At 35.8% G+C, this 16,575-nt stretch overlaps 1 protein-coding gene and 1 long non-coding RNA gene across 8 annotated transcripts in view; one reads left to right on the top strand and one right to left on the bottom strand.

The window, feature by feature from the left end:
* The window catches only part of PPP1R21 (protein phosphatase 1 regulatory subunit 21), a 68,898-nt gene that overhangs the window by 9,596 nt on the left and 42,727 nt on the right, over positions 1 to 16,575 (top strand). For 4 of the 6 annotated variants that reach the window (XR_005062977.2, XM_017675259.3, XM_017675260.3 and 1 more), the window contains 10 exons: positions 2,076 to 2,222; positions 4,329 to 4,427; positions 5,595 to 5,759; positions 5,944 to 6,002; positions 7,011 to 7,105; positions 10,713 to 10,765; positions 11,271 to 11,420; positions 12,737 to 12,838; positions 12,924 to 13,012; positions 15,077 to 15,213. Coding sequence is in view for 5 of the 6 variants with exons in the window: in XM_017675259.3 (XP_017530748.2) it covers positions 2,076 to 2,222; positions 4,329 to 4,427; positions 5,595 to 5,759; positions 5,944 to 6,002; positions 7,011 to 7,105; positions 10,713 to 10,765; positions 11,271 to 11,420; positions 12,737 to 12,838; positions 12,924 to 13,012; positions 15,077 to 15,213 (1,096 nt within the window). In the remaining variant the exon portion in view is untranslated. Of the gene's footprint in view, positions 1 to 1,908; positions 1,974 to 2,075; positions 2,223 to 4,328; positions 4,428 to 5,594; positions 5,760 to 5,943; positions 6,003 to 7,010; positions 7,106 to 10,712; positions 10,766 to 11,270; positions 11,421 to 12,736; positions 12,839 to 12,923; positions 13,013 to 15,076; positions 15,214 to 16,575 lie in introns of all 6 variants that reach the window. The other 2 variants (XM_017675262.3, XM_037024516.2) reach the window with 1 other exon arrangement.
* The window catches only part of LOC108406523 (uncharacterized), a 32,438-nt gene that overhangs the window by 8,861 nt on the left and 7,002 nt on the right, over positions 1 to 16,575 (bottom strand). For both annotated transcript variants that reach the window (XR_001855476.3, XR_001855475.3), the window contains exons 2-3: positions 15,192 to 15,255; positions 4,271 to 4,385 (exon numbers count right to left, since the gene is read on the bottom strand). This is a non-coding gene — a long non-coding RNA (uncharacterized lncRNA). The remainder of the gene's footprint in view (positions 1 to 4,270; positions 4,386 to 15,191; positions 15,256 to 16,575) is intronic.

Here is a 16,575-nt window from a genome sequence, read left to right as displayed (position 1 = left end):
ATGGATTCCTTTGGCCAAGTTTCCATTAAATATACTTCCCACCTTATTCTTTTCCACTCTCCATTGTTCCCTCTTTAGTCAAAAGGGGTGAGGATTCCCTTTTCTTTCATCTCTGTCTGGAGTAGCCCCCAACCAGTGACATATCGTAGGTGGTTCCACTTAGGTAACGAAGACCCAGAAATATATCCTGTTATTTGGCCAGTCTTGGACCCCACACTCGAGAAATTTGTCTCTTGAGAGTGCCCTGTCCTCGGCTGTGTTCCACAGACTCAGGCCTGAGAGGTTCAGAGCACCTTACCCAGACTTCTGAAGCTCTCTGTGCCCAGGGCAAGATTATTAAAAATAACCTTTATAGTTAGGGTTTGATAGTCAAGTTACTGTTTTGCCTAAATCATTGAAGAAATGATCATTCTCTCTCCCAATGATGTTGAAAACTCATTACTTGGGAAAGTATTTCCTAGCTTGTCTTAGTAACCCCTGGTGTTTGACACCTTCCTGTCACTGGCTGTGTTTGATTAATCAGTGATAGTGGCAGTGGTGGTGACAGTGGTGATGGGGATAGCAGGTTCTATTCATTGAGCACTCACTGTGTGTCAGGCATTGTGCTAAGCACATAATATCCAACACGCCAGTCTTTACAACAACTCTATGAGAGCAGATAGCATTATCATCCCCACTGCAGACACTAGGATTTACAGAGAACTTGATAGATGTCTTCTGAAGTCAATTGGTTAATGGAGTTAGGGCATAGTTAACTAGTGACTAACTAATTATAAGGATGTAAAGAAATTACTTTTTGTTTTACTATTCACTGCAGTGGTCATTATAATCACATTAAGAATGACAATTTGCTGGTTTGCTCAGTGGGAATGTTAGGATGTTTTCTATTATAGTAAGCTTTAGATTATATTTGGGTTTGCTGCTTCAGTAAGTAAGCATTCATTGATTTGGATTTCTTTAATTTGAAACATGATCATTTGGATATAGGCTGGTCTAAGCCTACCATTGAATTTCAAGTAGAAATTAAGGGCTTACTAAACAAATAATAGAAAAGAACAAAGTGTTTTTCTACTTAATGAAAACATATCTCTTGTCCCTCTGGCCCTGCATTCAACACACAAATAACGTCACTATATTGCAGACACCAGCCTATGTTTTTTGGGTTGCTATTTCAATACACTTAAATCACTTATTCATTAAAACTTGACCTCTTCTTAGCTTTACAATGGTATTTCAGTGAAAGTAATTAAAGTACAGTTTTTTAAATGCACAATAGTATATGGCCATCTGTGTTAGATTACCAGTGAACACAAAGTTGTCTGAACATTGTAAGTATTGCAGTTAGTATAATATTTTTTTTAAATAGAGTGAAACTACGTATTTCTTTAATTTCCCATTTTCTTACCCTATTACTGTATAAACAGCATAGAATGGTTAGCAGCAGATAAGTTGTTTAGATTTGGTTTCTATTTTCATGTAACGTTAAAGTGGATTGATGTTGAACAGTATCTGCAAATATACGTGTGTGAGGGTAATACTGATTTTTATCTTTGACAAGTCAGAGTGATTTAAAATTAAGTGTATTGAGAAGACTTCATTTTGCCTGACTTAAATTCCAGGAAGATTTATAGAAAAAATGAATACAAATGTATTTCTTCCCATTCTTGCTTACTGAAGGGCATCATCAGTGAGTCTGAGGTTCTCTCTATAAATTTTAGTTTATAAAATTGTCGCCTCAGGCTTTTTGTCTCCTCACCTCCAGGCACATATATAACAACATTATGTAACAACATACAGTTGTGGATATTTTACTTTAAGTTGATGACTATCTTGTTACTTCAGTACATATACTCTTTTTATTTTATTTTTAAATTTACTTGGATTGGCTAAAAAGTAATTTTGTTACAGAAAGAGAGCTAAAAACACAGGAAGCGGAATGATAAACATGCCATGTGAATTGCCTAAAGCAAAAGGTTTGGATTATTATTTTGGTGAAACAAAAATAATGTTTTTTTCATTTTTTTTAAACCTTAAGGCTAAATTATAAGGAATGGTCTGTTTTCACTCTGATGTAGGAACAACTGAAAATGAAGGATCAGTCATTGAGAAAACTACAGCAGGAAATGGACAGCTTGACATTTCGAAATCTGCAGCTCGCCAAGAGGGTAGAACTACTTCAAGATGAACTGGCTCTAAGTGAACCCCGAGGCAAGAAAAACAAGGTGGGTCAGATAAAAGCAAGTTAGTGTGAGCTTTCGTTAAGGGCAGATGTCTACGGGCCATGTTGATTTTAACAGAAGATAACCACCTCTCCATTTTTTAATGTATGATTGTTACACCTGGGTATTGGGTTAAGAAAGCAGATGTTCACTATTAATATATACTAAGTATTAGTATATGAAAGTGAGTTTTAAAGAACTTAAGAGGAGCAAACATGCAGTATTTGATTAGTGGCTGAGAAAAGTGAAAGGAATATTATATATTGGTCAAAATTATTGACATCTTTCTGTTATTCCAAGTTGCTATTGATGCAGGGTAGGACAAAGAAAACAAGAAGCATTGTCAAAGTATAATGGCTCCTGTGAAAGTAGCAGTTGAAATACTCGTAGGTTAGGTTTGTAAATTTGCTGCAGATAAATGTTCTTGGTGTTTCTATTTATGAGGCTAATTTAGTATTCTTGTCTGGAGATGTAAAATTAAACTTCTCCCCTTATGGTTTATATAGTGAGATAAGATTCTTAATACTCTAAGGATGATCTGGTACTTTTGAACATTCCATGATTAAGAAGTTGCATTTTTTTCAGGGTAAGGACTAGTGGTTTGAATCTTTCAGGCTTGTGTGTATTGAGAGCAGTGCCACATAGATGTGTAAATCGAGGCAGTAACAATAGAGTAGTAGGAGGGAAGAAGGCACACAATAACTCTGAAGCAGCATGATCCAGAGGACAGAACACAGCATGGGCTTTGGAGCTAAGCCCAGGCTTGAATTTGTCTCCCATTTATAGATCTATGAGTAGCCAAATTTTTTAGCTTTGCAATCTCAGTTGCTCCATCAGTAAAAGGGGGATAATACTCTCAGGTTTGTTGTGAAGATCATGTGAAAGTAAATAGGACTTTATTTGTCATATGATGGGCAGGTGACATAATTATGTTAGTAGCTTTTCATATGTATTTCCCTACATGAAAGAATTCTCTAGAATGCTAATTTTCAAGTAAATGAGGAACAGGGAGAACCAAACAGGTATGTATTAGAATCACTTGGGAAACTGTCAAAATATGCATGCTATGGAAATTCTGAAAGACCTTTAGGAAAGAATAGCCATTTGTACTTCAGACTTGCTCCCCAGGTTAGTAAGGTCCTCTTCCAGGGCTTCTTTCTAGTGCAACACTTGTGAATTAATATTAATTAAAGCTCTCCAAATTTGGAAGCACTAAAGACATGGAATATGTCATTCAGCAGTGTTCCTTGTGCGCTCCTTGTGTCCCAAGCACGATGGATATTTAATGTTTTGTTTTACATACGTACTCCATTTTCAAAGGGCTTTGTAATCATTGGTTCACGTTGCCTCAGTGACTGACTTCATTTTAAGTGAGGAGTGAGGGCACAGGAAAGGCAGAGAAGGGTGGTGACTGAGTTTGAACAGTTTCATTGTTAGGCTGTCCCTTGAAGTCTCAGTTCTTATATTCCATGAAAACAAATGCTCTTTATTGGCTCTTTTAAATAGTGCTGTTCTTCTATGTAGAAAAAGTTAATGTTAATAAAAAAGCAAAAGGAAGTATTTATCATAATTTTAGAGCTTTTTCCTTCTGTTTATAACAGATTTATTTTATTGGCTATGTGAAGTTTGAAAAATTAGAACTTTATGTGAACTTTTATATGAATTTATCTTTGTGAATGTTGAATAATTGATTACAATTTCTTAAATGAATTTAGCAACTCAGACTCATGGAATTGCTATAACTGTCATTTCCCAAACCAAAAAATCAAACTGACATTACATATGTCTAGTGCATTTATATTGCTAGCTTTCTGGATCTGCTCTGTCTTCCAAGGGAATACTCCTGAATTTGTCTGCAAGGAATAGTGAACCTTATCTGTTCTTTTTTTCCCTCTCTCTCTCTTAAGTTTTCCTGCTCATTGTAATATTTACAGTTCCAACTTCTGTCACATAGGAAAAGTTAAATGATGGACTGTAACTTTTTGAAGGATTGTTTGAGAATGTTGAACATATAGAAGAGACAAGCTACTAAGGTGATAGAGAATCTATACCTTAGGATGTTTCTCTAAAGGATGCAAGTATGTGGACATAACTTATTCTTTCCATCAGAAAAGTGGAGAATCTTCTCAGCTGAGTCAAGAGCAGAAGAGTGTCTTCGATGAAGATCTGCAGAAGAAGATAGAAGAGAATGAACGGTTGCATATACAAGTGAGAAAACTTCCTGTTTTTCCTTAGGAATTAAGAAATGGGTCATTTGATCTGCAATGTGGAAAACCAACTGCAGGATAGAACATTTTATATATGAGTGTGTTTTAATGTTTCCTATGGTTTTTAGTTTATGTATCACAGTCATTTATTCATTTTTAAAATCTCATTCATATCTTAATATGGACATATGCTTTGAAGTATGTATATGTTTAGAGGACAACAGAGTAACTGTAACTTAACAAACCAGAAATATACTGGGCATTATTCATTTTCTATAGAAAATGATTGGATAGATCATTTAAATGGGAGCTTATCAATAGGTAGTATTTGTTTTTTAATTTATTACTGTCTGTTTGGTTTTTATCTGTTCACATGTTGGTCTGTAAGGTCCGCTAGGGTATATATAGATCATGTCATTTTTATATGCCCAGTCCCAGCACAGGCTCTCATGGCAGGTCCTCAAATATTTATGGAATGTTGAATAATCAGTGTTTGCCTCCAAACATTCATCATACTGTAAACATCATAGTATAGTGTATTCAACTACACCTTCTGATTTTTTTGTGAAATGGTGAGCATATCAAACATTGGAAAATAAATAGGCATTTATTCCCAGTCTTTGAAAATTAAAAAAAATGAACTTCTGACCTCAGTGCATTTCATGTGAAGTACTCATAATTCTTAATTCATATTAGATTCTCACTAAGGAAAAGAGCTTTACCTGTTTTAGGAATAATATCTACTTGAATTTTGATTATTAAAATTGTGGAAGTTAACCTAGTAGGAAAGCTATACCCTGTTCCATTGAATTCTGTATGTGCCGGAAATCATTTGAATAGAAATTCATGAGACTGAGAGGTAGTAAGTAGGCTTTGGAGTAGATCTTTTGTGTTCAAATCTCATTTTACTATATTTTAGCTTTGAGACATTTGGCAAGTTATGTAGCCCCTTCTGGTACATAACTTCAGTTTCCCCATCTGGTAAAAGAGGGATGACAATAGCACTACCCTGACATACTGTGAGGATGCAGTGAGATCGTGTGTGTATGGGGGGGGATTTGCTTAGTGAGCATATGGAACCATATGGATAGTTAAACTGCTGCTGTTTTTCCCTTCGTTTGGATATATAAAGATATTGTGAGAAGAGAAAATGATTTTATCTTTTCAGTTTTTTGAAGCTGATGAGCAGCACAAGCATGTGGAAGCAGAACTGAGGAGTCGGCTGGCCATTCTGGAGATGGAGGCGGCCCAGCACCAGGCCGTGGTTGACGGCCTGACACGGAAGTACATGGAAACCATCGAGAAACTGCAGAATGACAAGGCCAAACTAGAAGTAAGCCCTGCTGTTCGTGATAGCATGTTAAGAAATAGTAGACTTTTGTAAATCGTCTGTGTACGTAGAGAACACAAAATTAATCATTCAAGGTGAGACTATTGCCTGTATTGTTTTCTAAGTGTGCTGTCATCTATAGCCTTAGCCATCTACTATCTGCTTTTCTTTTTCTTCTAAAATTCAGGTAAACTCTCAGACTCTAGAAAAGGAGGCCAAGGAATGTCGGCTTCGAACAGAAGAATGGTATGTGGAAATGTGCAATCCGAGGGGCCCTGACGTAAGAATCAGAAGACCCGAGTTTTGGTTTAGCAGCTCCTCTGTCTTAATTTTCTCCCATTTGAAATGAGACAGGCGTAGGTAATCTCCAGGGTCCTTTTCAGTTCTGTTATCTCTGGGGCCTTATGTATTCTTGGTAGAGTGGTTTGTGCACTAGTTCTCAGCCTGCAGGTGTTCTGCGCTGTGGCAGATAGCATCCCAGGGCTCCTGTACTGTGGACTGTCTAGTAGTATCTGAAACTTTCTGTCTTAGACTACACTCAAGAGGGAGCCTTTGTTAGTCCCAGGCAGGAAAAGTGACTAATCATGATGTGACCTTTTAGTGGTATATTTTGAATAAAATAGAGGTCATGAATAAAATAGAGGGATTTAATTGGGAGATACTTTTAAAATTAAAATATTACTTATTGGTGGGTGGTAGAGTGTACACCATTTTTTTGATAAATGACATAATATGTTTTAAGTTTTAATAAAATCAAGGGAGCGTCTTATACTTTAGTTGCACTGATAGAATTATGTGCATGGTTTAGATGTATACCTATGTTCATAATTGAATCAAAACCAAAAATAATCAGATTTAGAGCTCAGTGAAAAAAAGGTCTGATCTAATACTTAAAAAAGAACTTTACTACTTGAAGATACATTTATGTGTTGTAAAGAGAAAATTTGTAATTTTGAAATGGCTCCAAGATTACTTTGAGCTTGGGGAAATAAGATTGTAAAAGATATTGGGACTGTGATAAATTCTTCCAAACTTCAACATCACTCAGTAGAAGTCTCAGGGGCTTTAGAATCGAGGCTTAGTATTTTTCTTATCTTCATCTTTTAATAACTCTATCACCAAGAGTTTCTCAGATGTCAGGCGGAATGTCAGACAATTTCTCTGAAAGTCTGATGCCAGCTGTTGAGGTAATAAGTAAATGAGGATCTGCTGCTGATTGGTGATAATGTGCATCTATTTTTTTTTTTCTTGCAGTCAATTGCAGTTAAAGAATCTTCATGAAGATTTGTCAGGTAGATTAGAGGAATCCTTATCAATCATCAATGAAAAAGTACCTTTTAATGATACAAGTAGGTATTATGTACAGTTTTCCATTATTTGCAACTTTGAACCTTTGTGAGGTAGCCAATTAATTAAAATAATTTCTGATCTATTTGGCAAAAGACTTTTTTGGTGCAACAGAAGGTTGCTTTGTCTTTCTTTTGATTATCTTTGGCCCTCATATTTCCTAAGAAGATTTTAAATTGTCATAACTACTCCAGAATCAGCCTTCTTGGAAGGAGTTCCAACCACATTTTTTTACTTCATGTATTTAGCATATCCCAAGGTAAAAAACCAACTAGCACATAAAGTACCCAAAAATTTGTAAAAGAAAAGTTGTTCGTGGTTGGGGGAGAGAGGATGTAAATCTTCTTAGCTGGGTATCTCTTGCCCCTTGGGTAACCCCTGGTGATAGTTAGGGAGCGACTTAGTTAAATTCATCCTGGGAGTGGTCTGGTAATTTGCACAGCCAAGAGCAATAAAAATAGCTTTAAAAAAAATCAACTTATGTGTGTGATAGGTACCAATTTTGTAACCTTAAAGGTAAGAAATCTGAACTTTGAAAACAGTATTTGTTTGAACTTTGAAACTTATGTTCAGATAAGTACACATTTCCTTTTTTACACATAATTGAAATTAATTTTTTGCTTCCTATAAATTTTTTAGGGAAAACCTAAAAAAAGAGGAATGAAAAGACACCAGAAAAGAGTAGCAGTTTGATCTGACACTAAAATCAGCATGTCATTATTACATCAAAAACCTAAATTCTTCTGAAAACAGCACCTGTTTCTAGTTTCTCCATTAATATAAATAGCACTGGCATACCTTTGATCCACTAGACTTGAAACCTTGGCATTTCATTTTCCCTTTAATCCTTCCTGTTAGTAAGACATCAGGTTCTAATAATCTTCTGAGTTTCTTGAATTTATCCTTTCTTTTCCAGTATTACTTGTCTTCCTGCTTTAGGTCCTTATCATGTCAATATGATATGATATTTATTTTTGTTCCAAAATATTTAAAGATCATTTGTTGAGTGCACATAGGAGTATATTTTTGCATAGGGGATGCAAAAATTTATATGACAAAAATGTCTACCCTCAAGGGATTTATAGTCTAGTGTGGGACAGATAATATATAGAAATGTCTGAAATATGTTAAACAGTTGCATAAAGAACCTCTTGGGATTTCAAAGGAAGGACAGAGGTTGTTTGGGGAAGTCTTCTGGAAGAATTATTCTTTGAGCTGGGCTTGCAGGCATGAGTAGGTTTAATTGTGCAGAAATGAGGGAGAATGAGCCAGGAATTGTGAGGAGTGAGGTACGAAGGACAGAAGGTGCTGTCACAGCCTGATAAGCATGACAGGAGGCTAGAGTGGGTGGGGGTGGAAGACAGTGATGAAAAGATGGGTGGAACTGGACTGTAGAGTTCTAGGCAAAGGACTTTGAACTTAATTCACAAGGCATAGGGGTTGCTGGAGAAGCTTTTGATCCAGGGGATATAATGATGAGATCTGTACACACTCAAAGTTAATCTGGAAAGAGTGGAGACCATCTTGGAATGTGAAAGAGGCTGGAGACTACTGTGGTGATAGTCCTGCTGTGCTATTACAGAGGCTGGAGCCTGAGTTTTCAGGGAAATATAAGAGGCAAGAGAGAGGGTGGAGGCAGTGTCGTGGAGGCAGTGTGGTGGAAAGATGTGGGGTGTAGTTGACAGCAATTAAAGAGGCAGACAAAGAGCAGATTTATGGGAAAGATGATGAAGTTAATTTTGTTGTTTAATATTCTGACAGATTGGTATGTATCTGTTTACCTCTTAGTATATGCGTTTATAAATAAAAGCATAGACCTAGGGAGAGAAACTAGAGACCTAGGGAGTTGACACTATTGGGGTGGATGAGCCCCTCTGTCAGAAGTGGTGGAAATGAGGAGTACAAAGTGCAGAGGCCTGTGCAGGATCCTTGGAGAGTTTTCCATTGCAGTGAAAAGGAAGGAGGAAGGCTGAGGTGGAGCAGGGCTGGGGAATTGGGTGAGATAGAAGAAGAGAGAGAGCATTCAACCTGGTGGTGCTCATCAGTTATACTCATTGGTCAGAGAGGGTGATGATGACAGAAAAGGCAACTGGGTTTGGTGACTTGATGACTTTGAGAGGAGTAGTGGCCCTTGAGAGGGGTATTTCTGTGCAAAGTAGAGGAGGGTACCAGATTGCTCGAGGTGAATGGATGCTGAGGGAGCAAGCAGAGACATGCTGTTTTTTGAGCAGTGGGAATGAAGGACATGGGAAAGGATGAGAGCACTATAGCAGAGTAAAAGAAAAAAGTTGTGTGTGCAGGGGATGGGTGAGGGCAGAGAGTTAAGTATGATAAAAGTAAAGGGGAAGAAGTCCCTGTGAAATAGTTAAACAAGCTGCAACAAATGATTTTTTGAAATGATGTAATTTGAGGATGTAAGAAGTAGGCATGATTGATAAAGTGGGCCCTGTGAGGGTCAGGAGGAGCTATTACTAGGGGCCCAGGAGGAAGATTAGCTGAGGAATGGTTATGTGAAGCTGTAGCCTCTGAGATGGAGGGCAGGGAGTGTAAGAACCCCTTGTGCTTTGGTGCTGGTCTGCTTGGCATTGTAGGGCCAACCCATCCATGGGCAGAGGGGAGAGGAGGAATGGTATTAGGGGCTTAAATGGAAAAGCTTTGGAGTAATTGTCAGAGGGGAAGTACGATAGGGATACCGCAATGAAATGGTGGATGCTGAGTAGCGTTGAAGCCCCCATAAGTTAGGTGGAATATATTGTTGTGGACCCTGACCTGGTTTTGTCTTAGCAAGAACATTGTTGAAAATGATGGACCAGGCTGGGAAGGAAAACAGGCAAGGCTCAGAGGACTGGTAGGAAGAGAGATTCAGCTGTGGATGGGAGACGAAACTGATTTAATAGAAATGGGAACTTTAGAAAGAATTGGATGAGAATGGCATGGGGACTTTCTCAGGTTTTGGCACAAGAGTAATTCTGGCTGAGGACAGAGGCAGAGGAGGGAAGGTTTGAGTGGCTAAAGTGGTATGCAGAGATAAGTAGAGATGAAGGTCATTAAAATGTGGAGTTCGAAGAAGTGCGAGACCAGATGTTGTTGGAAAGCTATCAGAGGTTGATGACCGATTCTAAGGGAGAGAGGAGTACTGTGAGAAAGAAGGAAACTGACCCAGAAAAGTTAGGGTTGAGTTGTTGGAATCAGCAGCAGACTGATAGATTTTCAGATATTGTAGTATTATGAAAACAGTGTATTCTAGGATGATAAGTGTGGCAGTTGTGTGCAGGGTTATCTTAAAAGGAAGAATGACTGAAGATAGTGAGAACATCATGAGTAATCGTGATAGGCCCCAAAAAAGTTTTTGCAATAATTTCTTAGAAAACAGAAACATGTTTTTTTTATCCTAAAGGTAAAAAAAAAAGAAACTAGAAGTATTGCCTCATCTGAGAAACAACTGATTCTCTATGAATTTCATTATTTTCCTATACTGTAATTATGGCCTTAATCACTTTAAATTCTCTTATAAACCTGATTTTCTTGCATAGCTTTCATGATTTTGCAGTTAAGCTGTTTTTCTCTAAATATAAAATGATTTAGTGTTCATCTGTTTTTGTTTTGTAGAATATAGTCGGTATAATGCTCTGAATGTTCCACTCCACAATAGGAGACATCAGGTAAAGACAGTTTTTATTTTCGGCGATGTGCATGTCAGACTTTTCATAAACAAGACTTAGTTGTTTAGGTCTTTGCTTAGTGCACTAAACCATTATGTTTAACTCATGCTATACTTTCTCATGCATTTGTTTAAAATTGCACACTGTTTATTGAATTCTTAAGTATTACAAATTTTTGCTGTCTCTTGTCTGATAACATTAGAACTGAACCCCTTGTGCTTTGGTGCTGGTCTGCTTATGGGCTCCACCAGTTTTATGAACCATACCTTTCTTCTAGGTTGTTGAATCTTGGATTTGAACAGTTAAGTGGAAGAACTGTATTTGCCAAAACTGGTGGCTTTCTCATTTGCTTAGATGGGAATGTTAGAATCCAAGTGGAAGCAAATTAATTTAAATTAAGGAATAATTATAAAGTATACTAGAATTCAGATGTTTCCTATAAAAGGAAACTTTTGAGAATAACAGTTTGATGGTTGACTATAACTGTATACTTTTCATTTTAAAGTTGAAGATGCGGGACATTGCAGGGCAGGCCCTGTCTTTCATTCAAGATCTTGTGACGGCTCTTCTGAACTTTCACACCTATACAGAACAGAAGATTCAGATTTTTCCTATTGATTCTGCCATTGACACTATATCTCCATTGAATCAGAAGGTAAATTTGACTCAGGATACCTTTTGTTTGCTGTGAAGAAGTAGGAAGACATGTTACTCATTTTCAGACCCCTTTTGTGTACCAACCAAGTACTGGGTAGGGCATGGAAAGAAACTCTAATCATAGTCTTCATACTTACTCAACCTCCACGTTTTAATGACCTTCATCATTCATATTTTCTTTTACCTTGTATAATAAAACACTTTCTACTCAATACTTGTTCTTCACTGGAATTTTATTTTAGGTTGTTGTCATATTATGCTCATATGATGAGAATCAAATATGTTAACCTTGACATATCTGTTACTACTTCATTACTTTGAAGAATTCATAGATTTCTTGGTTTTTACCTTTGGTGCTTTGGCCTATGAAAAAGGCCCTGTGTCTATTATTGAATGAGATTCAAAAACCATATGTTAAAAGGGGACTAGGGTGTTCAGATTTGCTCATAAAATCATAAAGTAGATATTTAAACCTATAAGCTTGGAGTTCAACTTATTTTACAGCTGTAAAGACTGAAGCCCAGAGGGGTGAAGTGAGTTTTCCAAGGCCATATATATCTGTGTAGTTTGCAGTGGAGCCAGTTGAATCACATTTCTGCAAAGCGAGACTGCACATTTCCATACTGAGAAACTGAAATTTGAGCCATTCTGCAATACTTAGGTAGTTGAGATACTTTGTAAGTGAAAACTAACTTTTTGCTTCTGAATTGTCTAAATGCCTGTAGGATCTTTTTCTGAATCTAGTCTTCATAGTGAATTAGTCCTTTGTAAATACTAAGGTGTATATATATATATATAATGTAAGTAGTAAGGTATAAAAGTCTTACTAGCCTATTTTGATGATAATTACATTCCTGGAATTTATTAACCCAAAATATTGTACACAGTAAAAATAAGAAGCTGTCTTCAATTGACTTGTTTTTTAAAAATGAGGTACATAACAAAAAATCTGTCATACAGTTTTGATTTTTAAATCTTTCTCTCTCTCTTTTTTTTAAAACTGAGACCCCCTATGGTAGGTGTTTAGGGAGGGAGGCCTGTTGATACTGGGTTATAAAGTATCATCCCCTCCCCATTTCCTCCTATACTTGGTTGTTAATTATGTTACCCCTCTCCTAGTTCCTCTAGAATGGGATAGGGACTTGGATACAGTATCTGGGCTTGTTAGAGGGGAGCATCTCTGTGTAAAAGCCAAATTTCCCCAAAAAATGTTTCCAAAAGAATTTAGGTTCACAAATCAGTGAGTCCATTTACAAATGTGTTTATTCATTATTTTCCAGTGATTCAACTCACAGTTCTTTCCCTTGTATTTAGTTCTCACAATATCTTCATGAAAATGCGTCCTATGTCCGCCCTCTTGAGGAAGGAATGCTTCATTTATTTGAAAGTATTACTGAGGATACTGTGACTGTCCTGGTAATTTTCTTGTTTTACTTCTGGAAATGGGAGCTTCTCTATGTCAGATAACACTATTAACCCTGAAATTGTTTTTCTTTTTCAGGAGACAACTGTGAAATTGAAAACTTTTTCAGAGCATTTAACCTCTTACATATGTTTTCTTAGGAAGATTCTTCCTTATCAGTTAAAAAGGTACTTACCCCTTGAGGATAAGGAGCTTGGGATATTGTGGGGTGTCACCTGACTTGTGCTGGAGTTAATAAAATGTGATCTGCCTGACCTTTCTGTACCTTAACCAATTTGAACTTTTCTGAAAAAGGAAAATTGTGGCTTGAGCAGCATGGACTTACATTTAAGAAAACTGAATTGTTCATAAACTAGGGGTTTTTAGTAGTTCTAGCCTGTGATTACTACTGACGTCACATAATGCTGTGAACCAGTATTTTCAACGATTGTGAATGACACATTTATTGAAAGAAATATTTCAGGTTTGCTTTGTCGTTCAAGGTGCTATAAAAATCTTGACTAGGGTTTTAATGGTTAACTTCTACATTTGAATCTATAATTCTTAGGTTTCTTTGAAGTAGTATCTTATTACTGGTGACTCTAAGTTATAAAATAAAATTTTGGTGTATCTACTTCAGCCCTCTTATATGTCATTTAATAGACTTAAATATTTCTAGAAAAGCAAGAGAAAACAATCTGTGTAACTGGAAATTTAATAATACTGCTTGCATGTTTTGATACTTTTGGTCTAAAACTACTAAGACTCCTAATTCATCTAAATCTTTTCATCCCAAAATTTAGCCTTTAAAAAATAAATGAAAGAATGATATAACTGGAACATGAGAGAAATGTGAACACATATGTATTATAGTATATTGCAGAATGAGGCTTAGAAAATATGCCTCATTACTTACAGAATGAAAATATACAAATAACTGTAGTTCATAAGTCCATGTAAAACTAAAGTAGTAGGATAGCTTTTCAAAAATATAAAGAATTTCATTACTCAAAAAAATTAATATGCGTTAAAAGCCATTTTATTTCCTAATTCTAACCTAACAGGGTATTTCAATAACCAAATTCTATGATTTGTGCATATGACAGAATTTTAGGAATCAGGGAATTCTGACTTTAATAATTATGAGTAATAGTTTCATTCAGATCCTTACATGTTGTGACTCAGTATAATTAAGCCTTTTTTGCAAATTGATTCTAGAAGCTTAAATATACTTTATTGATTTGGCTTCTGTTTAAGAAGAGTCTATTTAAGAACCATTGTTTGCAGAAGCATTATTTTCTGCTTGCAACAGTTATGCATTTTTATTTTATCTTACTTTAGTTTCACTATTACATTTTTCAAAACACTGGAGAAGTCCTTTCTTGATATAAGATTCCTGTTCTTGGAATGTTCTGTCCCATATGCTTCCAGCCCTGCCTTATCAAATAGTCATGATTTTAGGCAATTTTTTTGGTCATTGGTTTAAATACCACTTCAATTGACAAGGTGACTTGTTCTTTATATTAAATGGGCTTAGTATTTATAGCTGTCTGCTATAAATAAAGTAGAAGAGGAGAAGTGGCAAAGTCAAGGGAATAGATGTGATTATCATTACTGTAATAGTAACTTTTTTAGCATTATGTAGAAAGCATTTTACTTATCTGCATATTTTTAATAGACACTGTTGAGTCCATGTGTTTTTTTCTAACCATATAATTTTCCCAAGTAACCATTTAAAATAGAAAACAGAATGTATTTTATGAATATTAAGTTTATGTTTAGATTTGAGTCTATAGATTGTTTTTTTCTAATTTGGTTTTTGCAACTACATGTTCTAAAAAGTTTTCTTTTTTGTCTTTGACAAAAAGGTTTTGTCTGCTAGCTCCTGTTGGATTAATTCTCTTTAGGAATTCAGTCTAGGAAATAGTTTTCTCCTGAGATTACATTTAAGGGAAACAATTTTGTGCTGCTCTCAGGATGGAAAAATAATAGGCACTTGCCTTTATCTTTTTTCCATTTAGTCCTCTGTTATTTCACTGACATTTATAGCAAGTAGGTGTATGTATCTTGGTATAAAAAATGGAATCTTACAAATGAGATCAGGTTTTTTTTTTTTGCAAGCTTTCCTTGGATATAGTTGTTTGAAAATCTATAGCTAATAGCTAATTAATAGCTACAGCTAGTAGCTAATCTTATAGCTAATTGAAAAATCATTCAGAATGCTCACTTTTGAAAAATCTCCCCATTCCTAGTTTAGAAGAAGAATGTGAATCTTCTCTTTGCACATCTGTGTTAAGAGCCAGGAATCTAGAACTGTCTCAGGACATGAAAAAGATGACAGCTGTGTTTGAGAAGCTGCAGACTTACGTTGGTCTTCTTGCCTTGCCAAGTAAGTGTGTTTGTTGATCATGGTTCAGCTTGAGAATTTAGACTGCAGAGGGTAGAAAAGAGAGATGGTTTAACTTGTTTGAGTGAGAAGAACCTAGGATCTGGAGTCAGAAAAACTTCAAATCCTCCAGGCCTTATACATTTATGACCTTGGGCAAATCACTTTACTTCTCTGCACCTATTTTTGCATTTATAAAATGGATGTAAAAATGGAGGTTAATTAAGTTAAATTAAGAATGTCCAATAGGAAGCATTGAGAATGTTCATTAACTGTTATTTCCATTTCTCTCCTTTTTCTTTTTTAAATGGAGAGGGGAAAAGCATAAGAATTTATCGCAACTTTCTAAAAAATAGTGTAGGGGAGGATTAGTAGTAAAAGTACCATCTGTTTACATTTGATCTAATTTGAAGAGTATTTTTAAGTAATTGAAGGGACCTCAGTTTAAATGATGTTTTTGAGAATGCCATGATTTTCTGGTACTGTGATTTGTTTCTTTTCTGTAACAGCTTTAATGTGATATAATTTATATACCATATAATCTACCCATTTAAAGTATGCAATTCAATGGTTTTTAGCATATTCACAGGTATATACAACCATCACCACAGTCAGTTTTAGAATGTTTTCATCACCTCAAGAAGAAACTGTATACTTCAGCTATCACCTGCTTATTCTCCCCTTCCACTCCTCTCCAGCACTAAGCAACTACCAGTTTGTTTTCTATAGATTTGGCCATTCTGAACATTCAATATAAAGGATCAAATAATACATGGTCTTTTGTGATTGTTTTCTTTCATTTAGCAAAATGTTTTCAAGATTGATCCAAGTTGTAGCATGTATCAATATTTCATTCCTTTTTATTGTAGAACATTCCATTGTATGGATATGCCACACTTTATTTATACATTTATAACCATGGGCAAATGTACATCAGTGGACACTTTGGGTTGTTTCTACCTTTTGGCTGTTATCAATAATGATGGTATAGACTTTTGTGAACAAATGTTTAAGTGGACATACCTTTTCAATTTCTCTTGGGTATATACCTAGGAGTGGAATTGCTGTGTCATGTGGCAACTATTTAACTGTTGGAGGAACTGCCAGACTGTTTTCCAAGGTAGCTATTACCATTTTACATTTCCACTGACAATTTGTGAGGGTTCTGATTTCTCCACATCCTCACTGACACCCATTGTTATCTGACTTTTTTATTTTACCTGTCTTAGTGTTATTATCCAACTTTTTGAAGTGGTATCTTATTGTAGTTTTGATTTACATTTCCCTGATGTCTAATGGTGTCAGGCAGCTTTTCATGTCCTTATTGCCCATTTGTATACCTTCTTTGGAGATAGTTCTATTTGG

This window comes from Manis javanica, chromosome 1, assembly GCF_040802235.1.
Source record: "Manis javanica isolate MJ-LG chromosome 1, MJ_LKY, whole genome shotgun sequence".
Classification (NCBI taxonomy): Eukaryota; Metazoa; Chordata; class Mammalia; order Pholidota; family Manidae; genus Manis; species Manis javanica.
This window is presented reverse-complemented; position numbering and strand designations above follow the sequence as displayed.